The sequence below is a fragment of the Phymastichus coffea genome, unplaced genomic scaffold (genome assembly GCF_024137745.1).
Source record: "Phymastichus coffea isolate CEN01 unplaced genomic scaffold, Cenicafe_Pcof_1.1 PCOF00140, whole genome shotgun sequence".
NCBI classification, from domain to species: Eukaryota; Metazoa; Arthropoda; class Insecta; order Hymenoptera; family Eulophidae; genus Phymastichus; species Phymastichus coffea.
This window is the reverse complement of record NW_026706951.1, coordinates 132,449-152,744: the sequence shown is the minus strand read 5'-3', so window position 1 is coordinate 152,744 and position 20,296 is coordinate 132,449. Positions and strand designations below refer to the sequence as shown.

Genomic DNA, 20,296 nt, shown 5'->3' with positions numbered 1-20,296 from the left:
TCACTAAAAATATCTAGTTCGATTATTTAGTACCAACATTACCGGTAGTGAGCAAAAGTAACTGTTGTTTAAAACTGTAGCGCCGAACGTACCACATTTAATGTTCAAATCTCAGGTCTACAATTTACTTTTCAAATTTTCATGAATATTGCTTATTGATGAGTATGCTAATGTAAAAAAAAGTTTTTGGGATGATTAATACATATCATTTATATTTATTTTCTTCTTCTTCTCATATATTCAAGTACTTCCATAAAATTAAGGCCTAATTCCATTGATTGTAGTTGAAAGTCTATCAATTCTCTATCATTTGCCATCTTATAGACTGCAATAATGTAAAGGTTAGATAAGTGATCATTAAATGTGGTACGTTCGGCGCTACAGTTTTAAACAACAGTTACTTTTGCTCACTACCGATATTGTTGATACTAAATAATCGAACTAGATATTTTTAGTGATGTTACTAGAGTTGCGATTCGCGTCCGTATCCGTCCGCATTCATACGTAGCTATGGGACCGGGGTCAATAGATCTAGCCCGCACACGGACGGTCGCGCTTTGCGCATGAGTGTCTCGTCATGTGTCATATGTTATTTTGGAAGTGTCATAATTATTCTGTAAACAGCCTTAGACTGAATTAGACAACACACGCGAAAGCGTGTATGTAAACACCAGCAGCATGCTGCCGACTAAACCCGTGGGAAAGTCATGGAAGGAAATGAATCGCGAGTACAAGGAGCGTCGAAAAAAGTGGCGCGAAGAGCGTTTGATAAAACAAGCACGATTAAAACGGGAAAAGGATCAACAGGAGATGAGTGTCGCGGCAGAGGAGAAAACAAACTTTGAGGTTAGGAGTGTGTCGACTGTAAGCATCGCGGTACCCGGTTCTATCATTGACAATGCACAGTCATCAGAGTTAAGAACTTACCTGGCTGGACAGGTTGCCAGGGCTGCATGTATATACAAGGTGGACGAAGTGATCGTGTTCGACGATAAGGGAGATTTTACTGAAAGTGAAAGAAAAAAACTTAAAAATGACGAGGTGTTTGGAGAGGCCAGGCCTGGATGTTTACAATTGGCCAGAATACTTCAATACTTGGAATGCCCTCAATATCTAAGAAAATATTTTTTTCCTATACACAAAGATTTGCAATATGCTGGCCTGCTCAATCCTCTGGATACACCTCACCATCTTAGACAACAGGATGCAAGTTTGTTTAGAGAAGGAGTTGTTACAAATAAGCTAGTTAAAGAAGGAAGAGGGTCTCTGGTAAGTTTTTATGTTTTCCCTTAAACTGACCATCACATCTGAATTTTTCTAATTAGTTTATCATAAATTTTAGGTAAATGTAGGACTATTGACTGATGTTAGAGTTGATAAGGTTTTGACAAACGGTTTAAGAGTCACTGTGAAAATTCCAGAAAAACAAGAAAATCCTAATAAACCAAAAGGATTTATTGTTCCCCCGCTGCTTCCAAGATCTGAAACTGGAATTTACTGGGGTTACACTGTGAGGCTGGCACTATATTTTTCAGACATTTTTGCTAAATGCCCATATTCTGAGGGCTATGATGTAACGATTGGTACATCGGATAAGGGAACTCCAATAGATGATGTGCCATCAAAAAGTCTCAAATATAAGCATGCACTTATTGTGTTCGGTGGATTATCAGGCATAGAAGATGCTATTGAAAATGATCCTAATCTCAAAATTGATGATGCATCACTAGTCTTTAATCATTATTTTAATGTGTGCCCTCAACAAGGTTCTAGAACAATTAGAACGGAGGAAGCTATTTTATTAACTCTTGCAGAATTGAGAACAAAATTAGATCCAAAGAATCCTGCTTTGAATCATCCACAGTTTAATCATGAGTCTGTAAAAAGTGATGATAGTGTATCAAATGACCACAAAACATTGAAGATAGACTATTCAAATTCTTCAGAATAATTTTATAAGTTGTAAAAATAAGCTTTTTATAAAATCTGTACAAATGTATTAACACTCTCACTTTTATATTTATCACTTCTCCAAAGCATTATTAACAGTACATCTTAAATCCTTGATAACTTTAGCTGGATCACTTGAATTTATTATTGCTGTGCCTGACACAATCATATTTGCACCAGCCTATAATACATGATAACGTTATACATATTTTTAAGAAATGCTTAATCTAATAGATTTCTTACCTCAGCACAAGCATTGATAGTACTTGGTCCAACTCCTCCATCAACTTCAATATCTAAATTAGGATAATTTTGCCTCAACCATGACACCTTACTCATCATAGAATCCATGAACTTTTGTCCTCCAAATCCTGGCTCAACTGTCATTATTAAAACTAGATCAGCTAGATCAATATACTCAGTCACAACATCAACAGGTGTTCCTGGTTTCAAAGCTACTCCAACCTTCATTCCAGCTTCGTGAATTTTACGACAAACTGATGGCACATCTTTAACTGGCTCAACATGGAATGTATACTGGTCCACTCCAGCATCAGCCATTGATTTAATCCACTGAAATTTTATTGTTTTTTATACTGACCTATCATAAATAAATCTCATATTGCTGAGACAATTCATTCTCATATTATTATAAACCCTAATGTGGAATTAAACATCATTATTGAAAAAGTAATAGAGCTGATAATCTGTTGATATAACTATTAGAATTCTTTTAAATATTTTTTTTAGTCATTGTGACACTTATTAATTTTTATATTTAATGAAAAAAAACAATCTATTTTAACCTGTTCAGGTTCATTAACCATCATGTGAGTTTCGAAAAAAGCGTCCTTGATCTTTGACCTCAAACATTTCACGAGGGGGTGTCCAAACGTGAGATTTGGCACAAAGTTTCCATCCATTACGTCCAAATGTAAATAATCAGCACCGGAGTCCAAGAGACGTTGAGACTCATTACTAAGGTTGGACAGATCAGCACTGAGAATTGAAGGTCCGACTTTTGCTGTCACTTTTCCAGGCATCTTAGGAGATTAGCAATGTGTTTTTCCACTAAAAAGGAAATTGTGAAACTAGTGGCCCGCGAACTACCAGTATCTTCAAAACTGAATTATCGATTAGCTCGGGGTGTTCACAGAACAATTCTGACATCAAAACGACCCGAGCAGAAAAATGATTGATTTAAAAAAATATATATACCATTAGCTTTGTCTTAATTTGTACGACCCAAAAATTCTTTTTTTGGAATTTGTACCCCCCCCAAAATTTAGAAAAAAAGCGAAAAAAACGATATTGCGGAAAACTCATACTCCTGGCAGAAAAATGATTGATATCATAAAAGAAAAAAATACCACTAGTTTCATTTTAATTTGTACCATCAGAAAAAATGCTTTTTTAGAATTTGTACCCTCTCTAAAAATAGAGAAAAAAAAGATTTTCGTAGGGTAGATTAGCAATTCAAATTAACGTATTACTGCGCATGCGCGGTGGAAAATTTATCTTCCAGCAGAAAAATATGCGATTTAAAAAAAAAATACATATGAATGCCTTCTTCTTAATTTGTACCATCTAAAAAATACATAAAACTAATTTGTATCCTTGTAGAATTTGAATAATACAACGTTTTTTGTGCGACTGTAATACTGATAAATTTTACAGGAAAATCTTTTATTTCTTAAGAAAAAAATATATTTCTAGCTTTACCTTAAATTTTACCCACTGAAAATAGTTTTATTGTAATTTTTACACTCTAAAATTTAATCAGACATGTTAATATACAAAGTCCTAAGTTAACGTGTGTTCTTAAACTCCTACATCCAAAAACAGCTGATTACTCGGATGATAAAGTAGGAAACTCTGATAGGAAAAATATTTATTTCCTACAACAAAATACACCACCAGCCTTGCCTCAATCAGTGCCATTTGAAAAATAGTTATTTTGGTATTTGAACCCCGCGAAAATATTGAGAAAAAAATTAATTCGTAGTCTAATTCGACGATTCTAATTTCGTGTCTTCCGTGCTGCGGAAAATCTCTTTTCTCGGCGGAAAAATCGTGAAATATTAATGTATTAGATTATGAATGTCTTCTTCTTAATTTGTACCATCTACGAAATCCAAAAATATAATTTGTACCCCTGTAGAATTTGAATTATACAGCGTTTTTTATAGAAACACAGTAAAAAGCAAAAAATTAATAAAATTTGTGATTCTGGCAGAAAAATGGTGAATTTTCTTAAAAAATTTTATGTAAATAGCTTTATGTCTATTTGGACTATTCAAAATTATCTAAATTTTCTTTTCAGTACCCCTCCAAATTCCAAATCCAAAATTATATTAAAGTTATATGATCTGTATTAATAGGAATGGGTTATTTCGGAAAATAACCCATTCCGATCAAAGAGTGTAAAAATTACAATAAAACTATTTTCACTGGGTAAAATTTAAGGTAAAGCTAGAAATATATTTTTTTCTTAAGAAATAAAAGATTTTCCTGTAAAATTTATCAGTATTACAGTCGCACAAAAAACGTTGTATTATTCAAATTCTACAAGGATACAAATTAGTTTTATGTATTTTTTAGATGGTACAAATTAAGAAGAAGGCATTCATATGTATTTTTTTTTTAAATCGCATATTTTTCTGCTGGAAGATAAATTTTCCACCGCGCATGCGCAGTAATACGTTAATTTGAATTGCTAGTCTACCCTACGAAAATCTTTTTTTTTCTCTATTTTTAGAGAGGGTACAAATTCTAAAAAAGCATTTTTCTGATGGTACAAATTAAAATGAAACTAGTCGTATTTTTTTCTTTCATGATATCAATCATTTTTCTGCCAGGAGTTTGAGTTTTCCGCAATATCGTTTTTTTCGCTTTTTTTCCAAATTTTGGGAGGTTCAAATTCCAAAAAATGAATTTTCGGGTAGTACAAATTAAGAAGAAGCTAATGGTATATATATTTTTTTAAATCAATCATTTTTCTGCCAGGGTCGTTTCGATAATTCTGACACTTAAAAAATGACATGAATTTTCACACCATGGCATATTGAAGGAAGGATGTCATGAGCTACTGCGCAGGTGATTTCTAGGGTTTTTTAAGGGGCGCGTATTTTGAATACAAAGTGATAAAAATGAAAACAAACAAAAACATTACAATACATATTCCCTCACAACAAACGATAAATTTTTATAAATTGACTTCTTTGGCTAGCACATTTTATTAATAATAAGAAATTTACATTTTTCACATAAAAATTTTAAATTTTAGGAAAGAAATAGCAAGAATTCTTTTTCAATTTATTTTGATTTTCTATCACTAAATGAATGCTTTAAATATGATGGCAAGTAAGTAGTATTTTTTTAATGGCTCATAAAAAATCTTTCTTCAACAGTGTCTTGGAGTCAGAATTCATGTCATTTTTTAAAGTGTCAGAATCGTTCTGTGAACACCCTAAGGCCTCTCTACAGATATGGAAATGAGCCGACTCCACCGGCCGAGCCCACGAGTAGTGACGAACATCTATGCTACGATCTATAACACGCGTTTTTGGACTCTCAAAGTATGAAACTTTAGAATCCGCAAGATAAATCTTCAAAAATGTCATACTCGCAACTTTATTTGAAAAGTGGTTTTCCCCGAGCCAATGCTTGCAATGGTATTGGACGTTACATCGGACAATTGCAAAGAGTTACCTTAAAGTTTTGTAAAACCCACGGTGCCAGCCGAGGTTTAAGGTGAGCTGTAACTTAACCTTCATCTTTATTTTTATATCTAATATTCAAGTATCAATATTATTCAACTTTGAAAGTTTAATTTAGAATGTGAAAAATAGCTTTTATGTATATTTGTCTTTTTCAGTTTTATTCGCTGATATTGCAAATAAATATTGTTTAATCATTAAATATTGTCATTTGTTTTTCATATAGATATTGATTCTGTAGCCATTGAAAAATATTTCTTTTTTATTTTAGAGAATTCATTGAAAATGATTTACTTAATTATGCTAAAGAAAATCCTGGAGTTGTTGTTTATGTCAAACCAAGGAGACACAGAGGTCCTGTCATCAGAGCTGAATATCGTTAGTATTTTTTATAACCAAATTTAAATTATTTCTTGAAATCAAAAAGAATAAAAATATTTTTTGTATTTATTTTATTACAGTTAGTGGAGAAATACATTGGATCCCTGTACACAATTACAGTAGAGATGAAATAGTCAAATATATGGAGCTTGTACGGACTCAGTCTTCAAATGGTTCTACTTTAAGGCTTCGTAAAATGTGGCATACAGAATTCCCATCTATACAAGGAACATGGACACCATTCACTTTCAGAGATCCAAAACTAAACACTATAGAATTTCCAAATGTAAGTTCAAAAATTCATTTATGCCAACTTACTAATTACAAGTACTTTAAATTTCCAGGATGAAATTGGAGCATGTCCTAAGTTTGAACCCACAGCTTCAGAGAAGATTATTCAATTGTTCAAGGAGCAGCAATTATGCGAGGTCTTAGAGGAGCAAGAAACATCAGAAGCTGCGAAAGATTAAATGTAGGATCAATTATATTTTTATAGACTAAAATTTGTTAAATTAATGTTAATGAAGGTAATTAAATCAACAATCAGGTAGAATTAATAGTCTCTCTTATTATGCTCGCCATTCAATATAAAACGATTGTGATGATCAAAATTCTAGACAACTTTGTGGTATACAATTACTCTATCATGTAGCACTTATTGCAATGCTCTTGAGTAAATGTCTGAATAAGCCAAAATATACAACTCATTGAGTATTATTCCTACACCTTTTTACATTCATTGATATAAAAAGTAAATAAAATACTTATTGCAAAGAATAATTGAGAATGTGAATGAAAAAGACCGTGACTAGCAAAAAATTTTACGCATTGCAAACATAGCAACGCCAAAATGCTATTATTCCTATGTATCATTTGACACAAGCACTAGTGGACTAAAACCTACTATAAAAATATATCGTAGTAGCTTTTATTTTCATATTTTTAAAAATATACCAGTAGTTTTGTATGCATGCATGCTGTTTTTTGTTTTGTTTTTTCAATACTTTCTTACAAAGAACAAGACTTACTGCAGACTAATCTTAAAATGTAGCGGACCTATCAATTAAACGCAAAGTTCTTTTGATACGCGAAAGAGCTGTTTCACTTGTATCTAGATATAAAAAGTGAAACACCTGTACAATGTGATATTATTTTTGGCTATATTGGTAACAAAAGTAGCATCGAAAACCCTTGAAAGATTTTTAAAATAAATGTACGTCAAAAGTTTATCAATGCTAAATGAATAGGAAAACATTTTATTAGCTAATACTTGTTTTCAAAGGAATCTTAAGAAAACAAAATAAGTCGGCCAGATAGCTCGTCAAATCTTTGCGAAGGTCGTTTAATAAGAATCGAACGATCCAGCAAAACTTTGCAAGCATTTCACATTCTGAAAGATGCTTAAAAAACCTTTCAAAATATCTGTTATCCTTAAAAAACACAGTCGCTCAAACGGCTAAGAAGTAGGTGCACTAAATAAATCAACGTATCGCACTATTCTCGATGAATACATTCACAAACATTTGTTCACAGTTTTACAGTCTTCTGTCTACACCATTGAGAGTTCAAATTGTTTATAGCAATCAACTGAGAAGCAGTCAAATAGAAGAACCAGCTTCGGGAAAATCGAAGTAGCCGACCTTTTATCGCTAGCTTACTCGACTTTCAACCTTTTACTAAATTCTTCTTGCTGCTTTTCCCGCCATTCCTTTTTGGGTTTCATCCTCTTTAATTGACCGTCCCTGCAAAATCAAATCTCGCTCGTCACTTGCTCGAAAACTAATGTCCAAGAGTCGAAAGGCAAAACACTTGCCACTGGAGATCGACGAGTCCTCCTTGTCTAGCAATCACCGACTTGACTCTATTTGCAAAATCAATGGCACTCTCGTCTTCCCTTCTGTACATCGGAGGTAGGTACCAAACGTCGCAAACTATCGCCCAACTCGACATCATCATATACAGGTACTGAATCATTGAGTACTTGCTGCTATTCCAGAATGCATCGCCGAAGCGTGGATCGTACTGAGGAAAACGCCGCGACATGTTTAGCCAATGAAAGTTAACGATCTAGATTGATCATGGAGACTGTCGAATTACCTTAATGGCCACTGGATAAATCACACCGCCGACTTCAAAGCTACCTTTCTTAAACTGCATCACGGAGGTGTTGTTGATGCAGGTACCCTCGGGAAAAATAAGGATCGGAGGGTTCGTTGGATCGGAAATGTGCATCTTGAGCCTGTGAAAAATTTGATAGCCCGTTAGATTTTGAAGCGTGATAACGAGAAAATGTATACCTAGTAAACCGATATGCGCATATTATAAATACCTTTTCGTTACTGCCTCTCTGTCCTTGACTTCCGAGCGCTCGAACCAAATGTGAGGAGATGCGCGAGCTAATGCTCGTTGCAGAATTCCTAGGAAGCCGCCGTGGCGCTGGCCAATCTGACAACATTTTCATGGTTTTTTGCTGTCAATTGACCTTTGCTGTTTCAGTCGCATGCCGTTCAAAATCCAGTGAATAATTGGAATGTTGCAAGCTCAGTCAAAGTTCCATTACACTGGTTAGTATAATACGTAAGCAAAGTTCACGTGAAAATGACACGTTCAAGCGAGTAGGCAAGGTAAATGAAACGATTGCGTTAACTTTACGCGCGCAAGATATTTAACAGGCGCTTTACCAAATGGATATCGGCATATCCATTTTCGAAGAAGAAGATGTTGAAGGAGCAGATGCAAAAGGATGCCCGATTAAGAGAAAAGCATGCGGGATTTGCGAGAGACGGAAAATGGGGAGGATGAAAGGCAGCACGCGCGGTGAGCGATCCAATGAAAGCAGAAGCCAAGCAGCAACACACCACACAGAGAAGCATGCGTTTGAAGTATGGTTTGCGCATACCAGGGAATAGCAATTGTCACACATGAGTACGAGGGCGTCGATGGGTGAGGTGTGATTGGCGACGCAGATGCCGCTCTTGGGCCGATTCTCGGGGTTGTGATAGTTGATGACCGAGGACAGAGCGCTGGACAGTACCGCGAAACACATTATCAGCGCTCGCTGATTCAGCCAGCGCTTGAATGCACCGTCCGGCACGTAACCCACTATCGCCGTACAGAATGTCAGCCACATCACCTGCGTTGTGTATTTTGCACGTGAGAAAGGCATTCACTCGCAGCCAGAGTCTATTCGGCCCTATTCCCTTTCACATTCAATCAGCAAACTCGCGCTGCCAAGCCCTATTCTGTGCATCCACGGTCGTTAATCGAGCTTCCCCCCCCCCCCCCCCACACACAAAACTCATTCTAATTTTAGCTAAGTCGGTGGCCCAAGAAATATGCTCTCAACTCGAGCTCAAGCTCGCATTCGACTTCCGCTCGCGTGCATAGCAGTGATGCGCCAGTCAGCAATTTTTCTTAAAGAAAGCACAAAGAAAAACGCAATCGAATTACACATGTGATACGTGTGCGCCTTTTACGAGAGCTTTTAAGCGCGCCTTCCCCAATAATAGATGCACACAAAGGCGAAGCTTCGCTCGACAAATGAAAAATCGATGTCCCTCGCGTTTTTTTCTGATCGCCGACACTGCGTTAACGTTCATGTGCGCATGATCGACGTATTAATTGAGACACGCAAACACCACATTACAGCTAGTGGCTGTACGCTACATTGAGATATTATTCCGTCACCGGGCGACACTTTTTCAGGTGTTTTTTATGTCTGTTTACCAGGGAGAAAGTCGTCATGGTAGATAGTAGCATCACGTCGATAGTCGATGTATGGTTCGACACGCAGAGTCCACCAGGCTTTGGCATGTACTCCGGATTGTGAATGGTGATCAAACTGGATAGCGCTCGCGACATTATCCGAAAGGATATTAGAGTTGCCTTATCGTTGGCCCAAACTTTCAGCCAGCCTGGCGGTAAAAAACCTATTGCGGCGGTCGACGCTACCAAATACATTACCTACATGCGGCAGTCACGTCATTGCCTTTCGTTAATTAGTATGCAACTTGCAACTCAGGTCTCTCGCGGTCTCATGCACAAGCTTCGTCTAGACAGCAATGCCAAGTTCATTACTTTCCGCTTGACACTATTTAACGAGCTCGCGAATTTGGCTTTGCTAGACGAAGCTTATTATGATTACGTGTGTGGATTCGACGTTTTGTTTGTTTCGTCAAAGAGTAAAAAACGAATGTTCGTATGACTTACACCAACGAAGCAAATCAGAATTCTCAATGGCAAGAGAAAACAGTAACGCATGACGAAGCCGCACATCCAGATGACGGTCAGCTTCCACGAGATGAATTCGTAACGCCTGTTTGTTCGAGTCAGCAAATTCCAGTTCTAGAAAAAGAAAACGTGGTCGTCGATAATTACTGTTCGGTCGATCGAAATTACTTGATTTTTGTTTATTTTACGAAAACATCGTATACCTTGAGCTCCTCCGCTTCAAACCTGGAAGTGACGTCGTCCTCGATGATTGCCTCGATACCAGCTCTTATGTAATCCAAACAGATCGCTGGCTCGAACTCACGTTTCAGCGTCTCGAAGGACTTCTTCCGCGATATGTCCGTCTACAGAAAAGTCAATGGATAGAAATAAATTGCGTGAAATTGAAGTTGAACGAGTGGAAGTAATTGTAGTGGTTTGAGAAACGGTTGAAAAGCAAGGAGCGCTGAAAAGTAGTGGACGAAAGAAATGTGAAAAACAAGTGGCTTTCGTTATAATAATTGTTATTTGATCGGTACGCAGTGTTTAGAAGTGGCTGGATAAAGCGTGGAGGAGACATAAATAATGCAAAGAAACAAACGACGAGGGCACCTCCTTAGCGGTGCTGAGCAAACAATCGACTTTCTTGTCCTGCTCGTCCTCGTGGTGCATCTCCGGCTCGGGAACGAGGATGAGATCCTTGGATTTGGCGATGACCGTGTTGCCGATCGCTCCGTTCTGTGGCTTTTGCTCGGCCGATGCTCGCTCTTTGTCGAGCTCGCGGTCGAGCCTACCTCCGCCTTCGTCTTCGCTTTCTTCGCCTTCTACCGTCCAATTGCCGTTGCTCTTCTTCACGTGCTCGATGTTTTGCCGGCCATACTGCAAATGCAATCTTCGTTTCATTTGCTCATCGCGAATGGATGCTCTTGGCTAACCCTAGTTTGACGGACGACCGAAGCATTCAATTCACGCCTGACAATCGACCTGCGTCCTGCGAATGCGCGAAGAGGGGTGCCCCCACGCGCAAAGAAGAAAAGAACGCCAACCGAATTCAAAAGACAGCGCAGATAACATTGCCGGCACGCCGGCAATCTGCGTTGTGTAATCGCAATCTGGCCTGGCCAACTGACGAAAACAACCGATACGTCGCTTTTATTCCAAATTGTTTTCATAGCTATTGGCTCGGGTTGGGTTATTAGCTTGCAGCCGCTATCGCAGCTCGTCACGTCGCTTTCGCAGTCGCGTACCAGAGATTGGGCAAAAACGCTCGAGCCTGGAGAATATCTATCGCGATATCCGTCGAGTCTATCGAACGTTTTAGGAGAACACTTGTCGAGTAGTTGAGTGGCCAACCGCTTTGGTTGACCGATATCCAACGAATATCACCTACAGTCAATTAATTGGACGCACGAATTCACGTAGGCTTGCCAATTCGATCGATTAGCGAAGCAACACGTGCGCGCGCCTTGCTATGTCGAACGATTCGAGAAGAACGCGTTTGATAAGGAACAAACCTGAAAAATCTTGTCTGTCTGGGCTTTCGCCTCTCCACTTTGCAGCGAAAGATTGCAATCGGCATTAAAAACGCCACGCGAACAACGAACCTGCTGGAGACTCCTTCAGAAAAGTGCGATTGTTTATTATCACAAGAACGATATCCTGCATCTTTGCCCTACAAAATTCTCTCTGCTTCTTGTATTTAGCTTTTCTTTTATAGTTAATAGTTACGCTATTTTAGTTAGTTCGCCGATATCCTATGTTTACAGTTTTGCAATTTGGAAAAAAGTAAAATCGAGCTGACGACGAAAGTGCTGAATGAAATAAGAGTTCACACGCACGCGCACACCGTCCATAGTGCTCACAAAGGAGCGCGCGTCATTTGAAATTTTCCAATCTACTGCCAAGATCAACGAACTTGCGCGTGTTTCCTCCATACTCGTTGCATCTTATCGCAGATTCAAAGTCAAGATGATATGCGCTTTTTTCATTTCGCTTTCGATACACCACAGTTAATTACGTAAACTTCTTTTCCAAGCAACTGTCACCAATTATCACACGATTTCATCAATTTTTTTCTCGCTCGCGCCTTTTTTCAATTCAAGGCCGTACAATTCTTATCCTTTGCCTCTTCACGGTCTCTTCCAGCCAAGTAGAAAATTGTTTTCACGTTCAAACTTTATTGACGACTGATGATGTAATCATGATGATCGTGCAACGATATGATTGATTAGATTTGCGAATAATTGCTCGAAATTCATGACACGCGCGCGAGAGAGACAAACAGCTACAAACATGTGTTTTCCTTTTCCTGGACATTTGTGATTTTCGTGCTTTTTTTATGAAATTTCGTCCGCCTAATTAACTAACGGCAATGACAATCCCGATGACAACACCCACGAAAACGTTACATTACACTAACCAATAATCCGCCTCCAAAATTAACGAATTCAATTGTAATTAGAGACATCGTAGCTCAAATCCCGTGTCTTTTACGCAAGCAATTCCTTCGTTTATGAGTACTCTCAGCGATGTATATTGCCTTGTTGCAATAAATACTTATGATAAATGTTTCAAGAATAAATTAAATCTCAAAGCAAATACCGCAATCGTCTCTAAAAACTAAAATAAAGAAAATAGTAAACACGCGCCTCGGCCATAAAGTAGCAAAGTCCACAAGCTACTAATAATCTTACTTATAATATGAAAACCATGATCTGACTACAAATAAAGATGCCACATACACATACTATGGTACTTGTCAAAACAGAAATGAAACTCAATAATTAATATTATGTATTTTGCCCTCTAGCACAAATGCATGTACGCAGAAGCTCAGTGTTGGCTGATGCGCCCAGCTGATGCGAAGGGTTGTCAAATGTTGACCCAATCGCGCGCGCTATCTCTCTCTCTCTCTCTCTCTCTCTCTCTCTCTCTCTCTCTCTCTCTCTCTCTCTCTCTCTCTCTCTCTCTCTCTCTCTCTCTTTTTCACACATTCCAACACGTGCGTTCGAGCGCGCAACAGCAGTAAAAAATACAAGGTCATAATCCGGATAATGGGCATGAGGGCTAAATCACAATGCCCTTGATTCATTGATGCACGACGTTGTTTGACACAAAGACTAACCTCAAAGAGCGCTAATAACAGCTTGATGTAGAGTCTTCGCACGCCCAATGATTTTCCCATCGAGGCGAGAAAAATAATCGAAAGCAGGAACATGAGAAACGGTGTGAACAGCAAAGAGATGCCAACCGACACCAACGAACCTAACACAGCCATTTTGCCAACTGACCCCCAGCACAAACTACAGACAGCAGGAGGGAGGACCTTGAGATCAACCAGTTCCTTACTGCCGCCCCTCTCTTCCATGCAACTGTATGGCGCAAGCGCAGATTGAACATGTACGAATTTTTATATACTCGAAATCACGATGATTCATCTTCAATTTAGCACCAACGAAAAAAGTATTTTCTTATGACCGAGTTGACTATAATTTCATTCGCAAAAGTTTTCCGTGTTTGGCATCGTACGAATGCGCAACGATTTATATAATTAATCTGCTTCCGTGTTTGGCGATTAACTACAGATTCTCAATTGATCAACGATAGGTAAGGTAGGCGCCGGGCGCGAAACTGGTCGGTGTATGTAGTGTTTTTTGTTTTCATGGTTCGGAATACTTTAAAAATGATGCACAGCTTAGAGGGCGACGTCGCCTCTCTCTCTCTCTCTCTCTCTCTCTCTCTCTCTCTTTCTCTCTCTCTCTCTCCCCCTCTTTCTCTTGCTCTCCGTGAAATTTACTGCCTCGAGAGCAAAGGAGAGGACAAACAGTGGCCAGTCATGGCAAATTTTAAACATCACTAGCGGAACTGCCAGTTCTAGAGCCAAGGTCCACAGCTTGTTTCTACGGATCGTTGAAAAGCATTTTAACATTATTGGAATAAGCGGTCGACTGACGTTTACGTTGCATGTAAAAAATCAAAGTAAATAACAGTTGATAATTACACGTTTTGGGGGCAAACGCGATTCGAATGACCCTATTTCAATTTTCTAATAATCTAAAAACATGACACGCACTCCCACGATAAAGACATGCTTAAAAAGACGATAAAAAGGTACAGATAATCGAGAATCGTTAACTGTATAAGATTAAAGAAATTTATCATCTCATTGAATGCATAAGCAAACATTTGATAAAGTCGAGGGCACGAGTTGGCAACGTCTACGGACCTGATCTAAGATGAGGCTCGAACTCTCTCTCTCTGTCTCGCGCGCGCACGCGCGCACTGTTGCATGCCCCACTGCCGTGTTTGTGTCTCTGTGTGCGCGCGCGTTGCTCGGGGGTAGACTGTAGAGGCGCAAAAAGACGAGAGTAGAGTGTGTAATTCGGCTGGCAAGCGAGCCGCGGCGCTGAGTCTCGTGCACTCAACAGATTGAGCCATTGAGGTGTGGCCAGCGAACGGCGGGCAGCCATTTTCTTCACTATCTGTCGCGCAAGATTTCAGGTAAATACACCGCTAAAGTAACATCGACAATCGTTTCATCATATTACCGTGCCTTGAGTTCCAAGTTGAACGAGAGTTTTTTCTCGCGAGGAATTCGGCAAGGTATAGGCTAAGCGTGACGAGAAAGGTTGACAAAGTACACCAACGAGAGAGAGAGAGAGAGAGAGAGCGCGACGAGCGAGCGAATGGTCGTGTATGTGTGTAAGTGCGTACGTATACGTGTGAGGGAGAGGCTTCGGAATTCCCGGCGACGCGCCTCGACAGAGTGGGAGTGCTTGAGCGACGCGTGACGCCTGACACCCGAGTACCACGACTCCCGGAAGTCACTATTCTCCGAGAGCATCCAACCCACAGTATCGTTCGCAAAGAGTCCTTGCTCCAAAAAGTTACTTCACGGGCTACACTTACGTGGAGCTTCTGTGGAGGACGACGACATTTTTGTTTCTTGGGCTTCACGGTGGTGCCTGCTTGGCTCATCACTTTCCTCATCTGACAGGTAGATTTCTTTGGCAGTTGTCAGTTTACACCTTATGCCAAGTGTCTGCCCTAGTGTTTTGGAGGCTGTGCTGGGCTAATTGCTTTTGGCTGATGGAGCCATCTTATGTGGTGTTTCAAAAGCATGCCCTTCTCTCTCTTTCTTTCTCTCTCTCTCTCTCTCTCACTCTGGTATTTTTGGCATTGGTGTTACGAATCACACTTGCTTAACAGCTCTTGTGAGATGCCTATGATATGTTATCGCTGCTGGATTTATGATTGGAATTGATTATCTGTATGTTTCATTTTTTGGAAAGGCTCTCACTGGTACAAGCTCTGATGATTCTAGCATGCTACTAGCAGTACCAATCTGAGTAGGATACAGACTGAGACTGATTGTTTGTGAAATGGGATGTATTAGGAGTACACTTGGATCAAACGATACTGAGTATCCTGGCTCAGGTATGGTCTAGATATACTTTTCCATGTATGCTTCTATGAGCACTGATAAAATTCCTTAGATTTCGCTAGTGTCTTCCTTTTTTCATAATTTTATGCAGAGTGCATAGAGCTAGCCATATAGGCTTACTTTTTATTTTTTCTGTTTCTTTTTTTATAAAGTGCTTTCTGTGGCTGTTAAAGTACACAAACGTACTTATAAGTACCTCATAAACTTGATTTTTCTTGAAACTTACTCCATTTTCTTCTCGGTGTACTTGTAACTAACATTTCTTTAAATTCTTCAGGTAAGAAGTTCTTAACTTGTTAATTTCTAAAAATAACTTCTATCAGACTCTATTGTGAAGCATCAGCTAGATATACGAAAAAAATTATTGTTTTCTATAAGATGTTCCAAAGGATGACATCATCATTTACTTTTTTTTTATAACTTCCTATCCTTTGCATACCTTCAGATTTGCATCAATTTCTTAGATAAATGGATACAAACTTTGCTATGTGCAACTCTGTAATCAAATATCTTTTGATTCGCTATCTTATCATTGCCAGAGATAGGGATAGCCATTTTCTTTGTCTGTAATATTGGATATTAGTCAATTCTGTATACCTGCATATTTTAATTTATCTGACAATTAATCCGACAAATGTCATGTATTAGATACATATTACATGATTGTACTAATATTTTATTGAGATGAGTAAAATCACAATCAAAAAAATTCAGTGGTAGAGTTATGCAAATAAAAGATAAAGTATTGTACTATTCTATTGATTAATAGTAATCAATTAATAGAATTCTGACTTCTGATAGAAATAAAGAATAATTTGCCTTATTAAACATTGAAGATATTTGACTTTATTTAAAAAAAATATTGCTACGAAATAAAAAATTTTGCACATGCATTATAACCTATATTTATACTTTTGGATTATAAATACACACACATATTAGTAAAATATTTTTCAAGCATAATATTGTATTAAATTGCATAGATCACAAGAAATATACGTATAAGCATAAGCAACATAAAAAAACAACTAACATAGATAAGAAAAAATATATCAATATTTGACTCAACTCAGTAATTGTATACATGTTACAGGATTCATGGCAGCTATTAGAAAGAAATTGGTGATTGTTGGCGATGGTGCCTGTGGTAAAACTTGCTTGCTGATTGTGTTCAGCAAGGATCAGTTCCCTGAGGTGTATGTGCCTACTGTCTTTGAAAATTATGTAGCTGATATTGAAGTAGATGCAAAACAAGTAAGTACAACAATTATTTTTCCATTTTTCAAATTCAATAGTAGCAAATGTGACACTGATAGTGTAGTGTTGAGTAATAGGGAATTTAACAAGATTATTGCCTGTTATGCAGGTTGAGCTTGCCCTGTGGGATACAGCAGGACAGGAAGACTACGACAGACTTCGTCCACTATCCTATCCCGACACAGATGTCATCTTGATGTGCTTTTCCATTGACAGTCCTGATTCTTTAGAGAACATTCCGGAAAAGTGGACACCAGAAGTAAAGCACTTCTGCCCAAACGTACCAATCATTTTGGTTGGTAACAAGAAGGATCTACGCAATGATCCTAGTACCATCAAGGAACTCGCCAAAATGAAACAGGAACCAGTCAAGCCTGAAGAAGGTCGCGCCATGGCCGAGAAGATCAATGCTTTTGCCTACCTCGAATGCTCTGCCAAGAGCAAGGAAGGTGTCAGGGAGGTCTTTGAAACAGCAACCAGAGCTGCATTACAGGTGTTACTAAGGTTTTTTTATAAAATTTTTTCGATGAAATAATGAATATTATGCTTCAATTTCTGTAGCAATATTCTTATCAAAATTATCAATAATCAACAACTATACATCATTTAACAATTTTATTTTATTAGATATCTTAGCTGTTGCTAGTTAGATATATAATTTTCATTTTATCCTATCTTAAAGGAATAAGTGAATCACCTATGATTCATCCTATGCTCTATCTATTTTTTTTATGTCACTTCAAATTTCTCTAAAATTTCATCAATGTCTATTTCATTGCTTAAATTAATACTTAATTTTCAATAATGTCGGAAATTGCTAAACTTTCCTTATTGTTAAAATAAAAATGTAAATGTTTTGAATTGTTTATTGCAACAATTTTTTTTGTTGAAAAAATTTTCATAACATGAGATTATCAAATAGAAAGCAGCCTAATTTTTTATATGCACATTTGTTGACAGGTCAAGAAGAAGAAGAAAGGAAGATGTAGGTTGTTTTAAAGTGTAATACCAAACGGGCCCGATGCCGTACGGGCGAATCAAGGAATTGCGGGGGCTAGCTGTACCAAAAAGCTAGTCGTCATGCCTGAGGCCCCAGCATAAACTATAACATAATAATATCTTATCTTTAATTATTTTACGTAATACAAAAACATTAAAAAAAATCAAGCAAAAAATGGAGAGCAATTTAAGATAAATAAGATTTAAAAAAAAAACCTCAGCAGCGACAGCAGCAACTCGCTTAAACTGGCGAGAAGCAACATGGCGCATCTCGGCGAATTATATTAAAAACTAAAGCTAGAAAAACAATTTTTCAGAAAAAGTAAAAATAAAACTTTTGAGATTTGTAATTAACGCACGAGAGAGAAAGAGAAACGATAGAGCAAGTTCGATTGTATCGAACGAAAGGATCTACACTTAATTGGTGACTGGACGACATAGTTCAAGTGAATCATGCTTAAATTTTTCCAAGATTCGAACAAACTTACGTGGAAGCTTACGGAAAAGCCAAGAAGAGTTTCTGGATGAATGTCTTTTTCTAACATCGTCACACTTTTTTTATGCGATTGAGTCTGTTACTTTATTTGATATAGTAATTGTTGTTACTATTCATGTCACTGTCGTCGCAGCACACAATCAATGTTAACGGTCTTTTTTACCACCGACAAAACAGTTCATGGTCTCTTTTAATAAAGTAAAATACGCTTTGACTCAAATCTTCTCTCTTCAAACTACGATAGTTCTTTGCGCGGCGAAGAATTAGGAAACAAGCGCGAGACGGCGATGTCATGTGATCGCAAATAAGAGAGACCTCGTCATTAAGCACACGATTTAATACTTTGCTTCCGAAAACTTTGTAGCTTCGGTGTCTCCTTTTTTCTCTTCGTTTTATAAATGAGCGGAACTGATTAAGCTTATTACAAACTTGTGTTACGCGCGAAAACAGAAACAACAAAACATGTACCGGACGACTTTGATCATTATAAGATATTGCTTAGGCTAAATGTATTATTGTATTATTATACTATTATTATTACTATTATTATAATTATATATTGCTATTATTGTAATACGAAGACATTGACATAACGAATTGTAAAAGCGGCTATTTTATGTTTATGCACTTTGATATATTCTTTCATCACTCGATATCAACGGTGAAATGGTGAAACGGCAGAAATTTAAATTACACCCTTTATTAGAAAAAAGACATATCTGCTCAACTGTTCTTCAATACGTATTTTGCTGTTGCTCGCAGAATCAATTTACGCGCGTACACCCGATAAAAAAAAGTTGAAATAAAGCTTTGCTAAAGAGATTGATTAATTAAACTCTTGCATTATTCGCGAGGGTTCGTTTGTTTATATATGCATTGTGTGTTGGATAAATGGATGGCCATCGATACTGTAATATGTCGATTTGGCCTTTTTTACATTTCATTAAATGGAACTTTCGACGAATAACTGTCAGTTTTTATTAAAAAGAAAAATAATAAAATATGTGAAAGTTATATCCTTTTCTCTCGCGACATAGTTATTACAAATTCAAGGGTAATGATTTTTAAATCAATAATTGTTTTTTTGAAGGAGAATAAAATCGTAAATCGTATGAAAACACAAACTGCGGATTGTATAAAGCATATAGATATTTTTGTTGCTCGGATTTTCATGTATAAGATTTAAATGAAAGGAAAAGACGCGCGTCCGTGCTATTTATTAGTTCAATTTTTATACGTATAATAAAAACTTTTCGCTGATTATATGAAACCGAGGCGAATTGTTGGTTAATGATTTTATTTTTTCCATTTAATCACTATATGCATCTATAACACACCACGTTTGCAGAAGAACTATTTATATATTTTTCATAATTTGGAAATATTTTATCAAAGTCGAATAAAATGGTTATATTATAAAATACTGTTTATAAACATTTTATTACACAAGTTAACCCATTCGCCACTTAATTATGATGGTACTTCATAGCGAGAATTTCAAAGAGATTTCACCACGCTGTTCAGGATCTTTATAAACAGTATTTTCGTGTACTCACGTACACTATTTGTTTTTAGAAGAGTTTATATCGGTGAGCTTACGTTTCGGCCTGTTAGCCTACGTATTAAATGCACTCGTATGGGCCTGAGCCTGCTAGTTGAAAAGCAAAAAAACTATAACGTACTTGTGGTGCACAGATAAGCTAGTTAATTATGAAAAAAGTAACCATTAGCATGACATTGTCGGTCGATCGCCATCGATACAAGAGGCAAACTTAAATTAGAATTGGCCAAGCTCTGTTAAGCTAGAAAATGTTGGAATGGAAATTGAAGCTGGACATTGAC

At 37.5% G+C, this 20,296-nt stretch overlaps 5 protein-coding genes across 11 annotated transcripts; 3 read left to right on the top strand and 2 right to left on the bottom strand.

Moving 5' to 3' along the window:
- The first annotated feature begins 526 nt into the window (after positions 1 to 526).
- On the top strand, positions 527 to 1,951 carry LOC131672003 (putative methyltransferase C9orf114 homolog). The gene is made up of 2 exons (XM_058948898.1): positions 527 to 1,269; positions 1,343 to 1,951. The coding sequence occupies exons 1-2, from the start codon at positions 679 to 681 to the stop codon at positions 1,949 to 1,951; spliced, it is 1,200 nt and encodes a 399-aa protein (XP_058804881.1). The 5' UTR covers positions 527 to 678.
- LOC131672004 (ribulose-phosphate 3-epimerase) lies at positions 1,890 to 3,774 on the bottom strand. 2 transcript variants are annotated; one of them, XM_058948901.1, is made up of 4 exons: positions 3,673 to 3,774; positions 2,757 to 3,021; positions 2,194 to 2,523; positions 1,890 to 2,131 (listed from the first exon to the last, which is right to left on the bottom strand). In XM_058948901.1, the coding sequence occupies exons 2-4, from the start codon at positions 2,991 to 2,993 to the stop codon at positions 2,024 to 2,026; spliced, it is 675 nt and encodes a 224-aa protein (XP_058804884.1). In that variant the 5' UTR covers positions 2,994 to 3,021; positions 3,673 to 3,774; the 3' UTR covers positions 1,890 to 2,023. The 2 variants fall into 2 exon arrangements, with proteins under 2 accessions (XP_058804884.1, XP_058804883.1); XM_058948900.1 differs by lacking the exon at positions 3,673 to 3,774 and having other exon boundaries at positions 2,757 to 3,086.
- Positions 3,775 to 5,464: 1,690 nt separating this feature from the next.
- On the top strand, positions 5,465 to 6,533 carry LOC131671984 (large ribosomal subunit protein mL43). The gene is made up of 4 exons (XM_058948857.1): positions 5,465 to 5,703; positions 5,941 to 6,047; positions 6,131 to 6,336; positions 6,395 to 6,533. Exons 1-4 carry the CDS (start codon positions 5,567 to 5,569, stop codon positions 6,518 to 6,520), a joined length of 576 nt encoding a protein of 191 aa, XP_058804840.1. The 5' UTR covers positions 5,465 to 5,566; the 3' UTR covers positions 6,521 to 6,533.
- Positions 6,534 to 6,595: 62 nt separating this feature from the next.
- On the bottom strand, positions 6,596 to 13,566 carry LOC131671983 (glycerol-3-phosphate acyltransferase 3). Of its 3 annotated transcripts, none has more exons than XM_058948854.1 (9): positions 13,384 to 13,566; positions 10,872 to 11,138; positions 10,484 to 10,624; positions 10,260 to 10,394; positions 9,777 to 10,013; positions 8,380 to 8,495; positions 8,148 to 8,289; positions 7,864 to 8,072; positions 6,596 to 7,792 (listed from the first exon to the last, which is right to left on the bottom strand). In XM_058948854.1, exons 1-9 carry the CDS (start codon positions 13,534 to 13,536, stop codon positions 7,705 to 7,707), a joined length of 1,488 nt encoding a protein of 495 aa, XP_058804837.1. In that variant the 5' UTR covers positions 13,537 to 13,566; the 3' UTR covers positions 6,596 to 7,704. The 3 variants fall into 3 exon arrangements, with proteins under 3 accessions (XP_058804837.1, XP_058804838.1, XP_058804839.1); XM_058948855.1 differs by lacking the exon at positions 9,777 to 10,013 and adding an exon at positions 8,950 to 9,183 and having other exon boundaries at positions 6,600 to 7,792; positions 13,384 to 13,564; XM_058948856.1 differs by lacking the exon at positions 9,777 to 10,013 and having other exon boundaries at positions 6,600 to 7,792; positions 13,384 to 13,564.
- Positions 13,567 to 14,602: 1,036 nt separating this feature from the next.
- Positions 14,603 to 17,973, top strand: LOC131671987 (ras-like GTP-binding protein Rho1). Of its 4 annotated transcripts, none has more exons than XM_058948862.1 (5): positions 14,613 to 14,759; positions 15,551 to 15,695; positions 16,796 to 16,956; positions 17,069 to 17,452; positions 17,920 to 17,973. In XM_058948862.1, the coding sequence occupies exons 2-5, from the start codon at positions 15,641 to 15,643 to the stop codon at positions 17,956 to 17,958; spliced, it is 639 nt and encodes a 212-aa protein (XP_058804845.1). In that variant the 5' UTR covers positions 14,613 to 14,759; positions 15,551 to 15,640; the 3' UTR covers positions 17,959 to 17,973. The 4 variants fall into 4 exon arrangements, with proteins under 4 accessions (XP_058804847.1, XP_058804845.1, XP_058804846.1 ...); XM_058948863.1 differs by lacking the exon at positions 14,613 to 14,759 and adding an exon at positions 14,812 to 15,255; XM_058948864.1 differs by lacking the exon at positions 15,551 to 15,695 and having other exon boundaries at positions 14,603 to 14,759.
- The last annotated feature ends 2,323 nt before the right edge of the window (positions 17,974 to 20,296 follow it).

What these genes read in the sequence shown, in the direction of transcription:
- LOC131672003 (XM_058948898.1), top strand. Translation starts at nt 679, where the DNA reads ATGCTGCCGACTAAACCCGTGGGAAAGTCATGGAAGGAAATGAATCGC. An exon ending in AAGAAGGAAGAGGGTCTCTG is followed by an intron (nt 1,270 to 1,342) that starts GTAAGTTTTTAT and finishes CATAAATTTTAG; the next exon opens with GTAAATGTAGGACTATTGAC.
- LOC131672004 (XM_058948901.1), bottom strand. Translation starts at nt 2,993, where the DNA reads ATGCCTGGAAAAGTGACAGCAAAAGTCGGACCTTCAATTCTCAGTGCT. An exon ending in TGGTTAATGAACCTGAACAG is followed by an intron (nt 2,524 to 2,756) that starts GTTAAAATAGAT and finishes ATAAAATTTCAG; the next exon opens with TGGATTAAATCAATGGCTGA. An exon ending in CTATCAATGCTTGTGCTGAG is followed by an intron (nt 2,132 to 2,193) that starts GTAAGAAATCTA and finishes CATGTATTATAG; the next exon opens with GCTGGTGCAAATATGATTGT.
- LOC131671984 (XM_058948857.1), top strand. Translation starts at nt 5,567, where the DNA reads ATGTCATACTCGCAACTTTATTTGAAAAGTGGTTTTCCCCGAGCCAAT. An exon ending in TGTCATCAGAGCTGAATATC is followed by an intron (nt 6,048 to 6,130) that starts GTTAGTATTTTT and finishes ATTTTATTACAG; the next exon opens with TTAGTGGAGAAATACATTGG. An exon ending in ACACTATAGAATTTCCAAAT is followed by an intron (nt 6,337 to 6,394) that starts GTAAGTTCAAAA and finishes TTAAATTTCCAG; the next exon opens with GATGAAATTGGAGCATGTCC.
- LOC131671983 (XM_058948854.1), bottom strand. Translation starts at nt 13,536, where the DNA reads ATGGCTGTGTTAGGTTCGTTGGTGTCGGTTGGCATCTCTTTGCTGTTC. An exon ending in AGAGAGGCAGTAACGAAAAG is followed by an intron (nt 8,290 to 8,379) that starts GTATTTATAATA and finishes AATTTTTCACAG; the next exon opens with GCTCAAGATGCACATTTCCG. An exon ending in GGACTCGTCGATCTCCAGTG is followed by an intron (nt 7,793 to 7,863) that starts GCAAGTGTTTTG and finishes TTGATTTTGCAG; the next exon opens with GGACGGTCAATTAAAGAGGA.
- LOC131671987 (XM_058948862.1), top strand. Translation starts at nt 15,641, where the DNA reads ATGGGATGTATTAGGAGTACACTTGGATCAAACGATACTGAGTATCCT. An exon ending in TACTGAGTATCCTGGCTCAG is followed by an intron (nt 15,696 to 16,795) that starts GTATGGTCTAGA and finishes TACATGTTACAG; the next exon opens with GATTCATGGCAGCTATTAGA. An exon ending in CAACCAGAGCTGCATTACAG is followed by an intron (nt 17,453 to 17,919) that starts GTGTTACTAAGG and finishes ATTTGTTGACAG; the next exon opens with GTCAAGAAGAAGAAGAAAGG.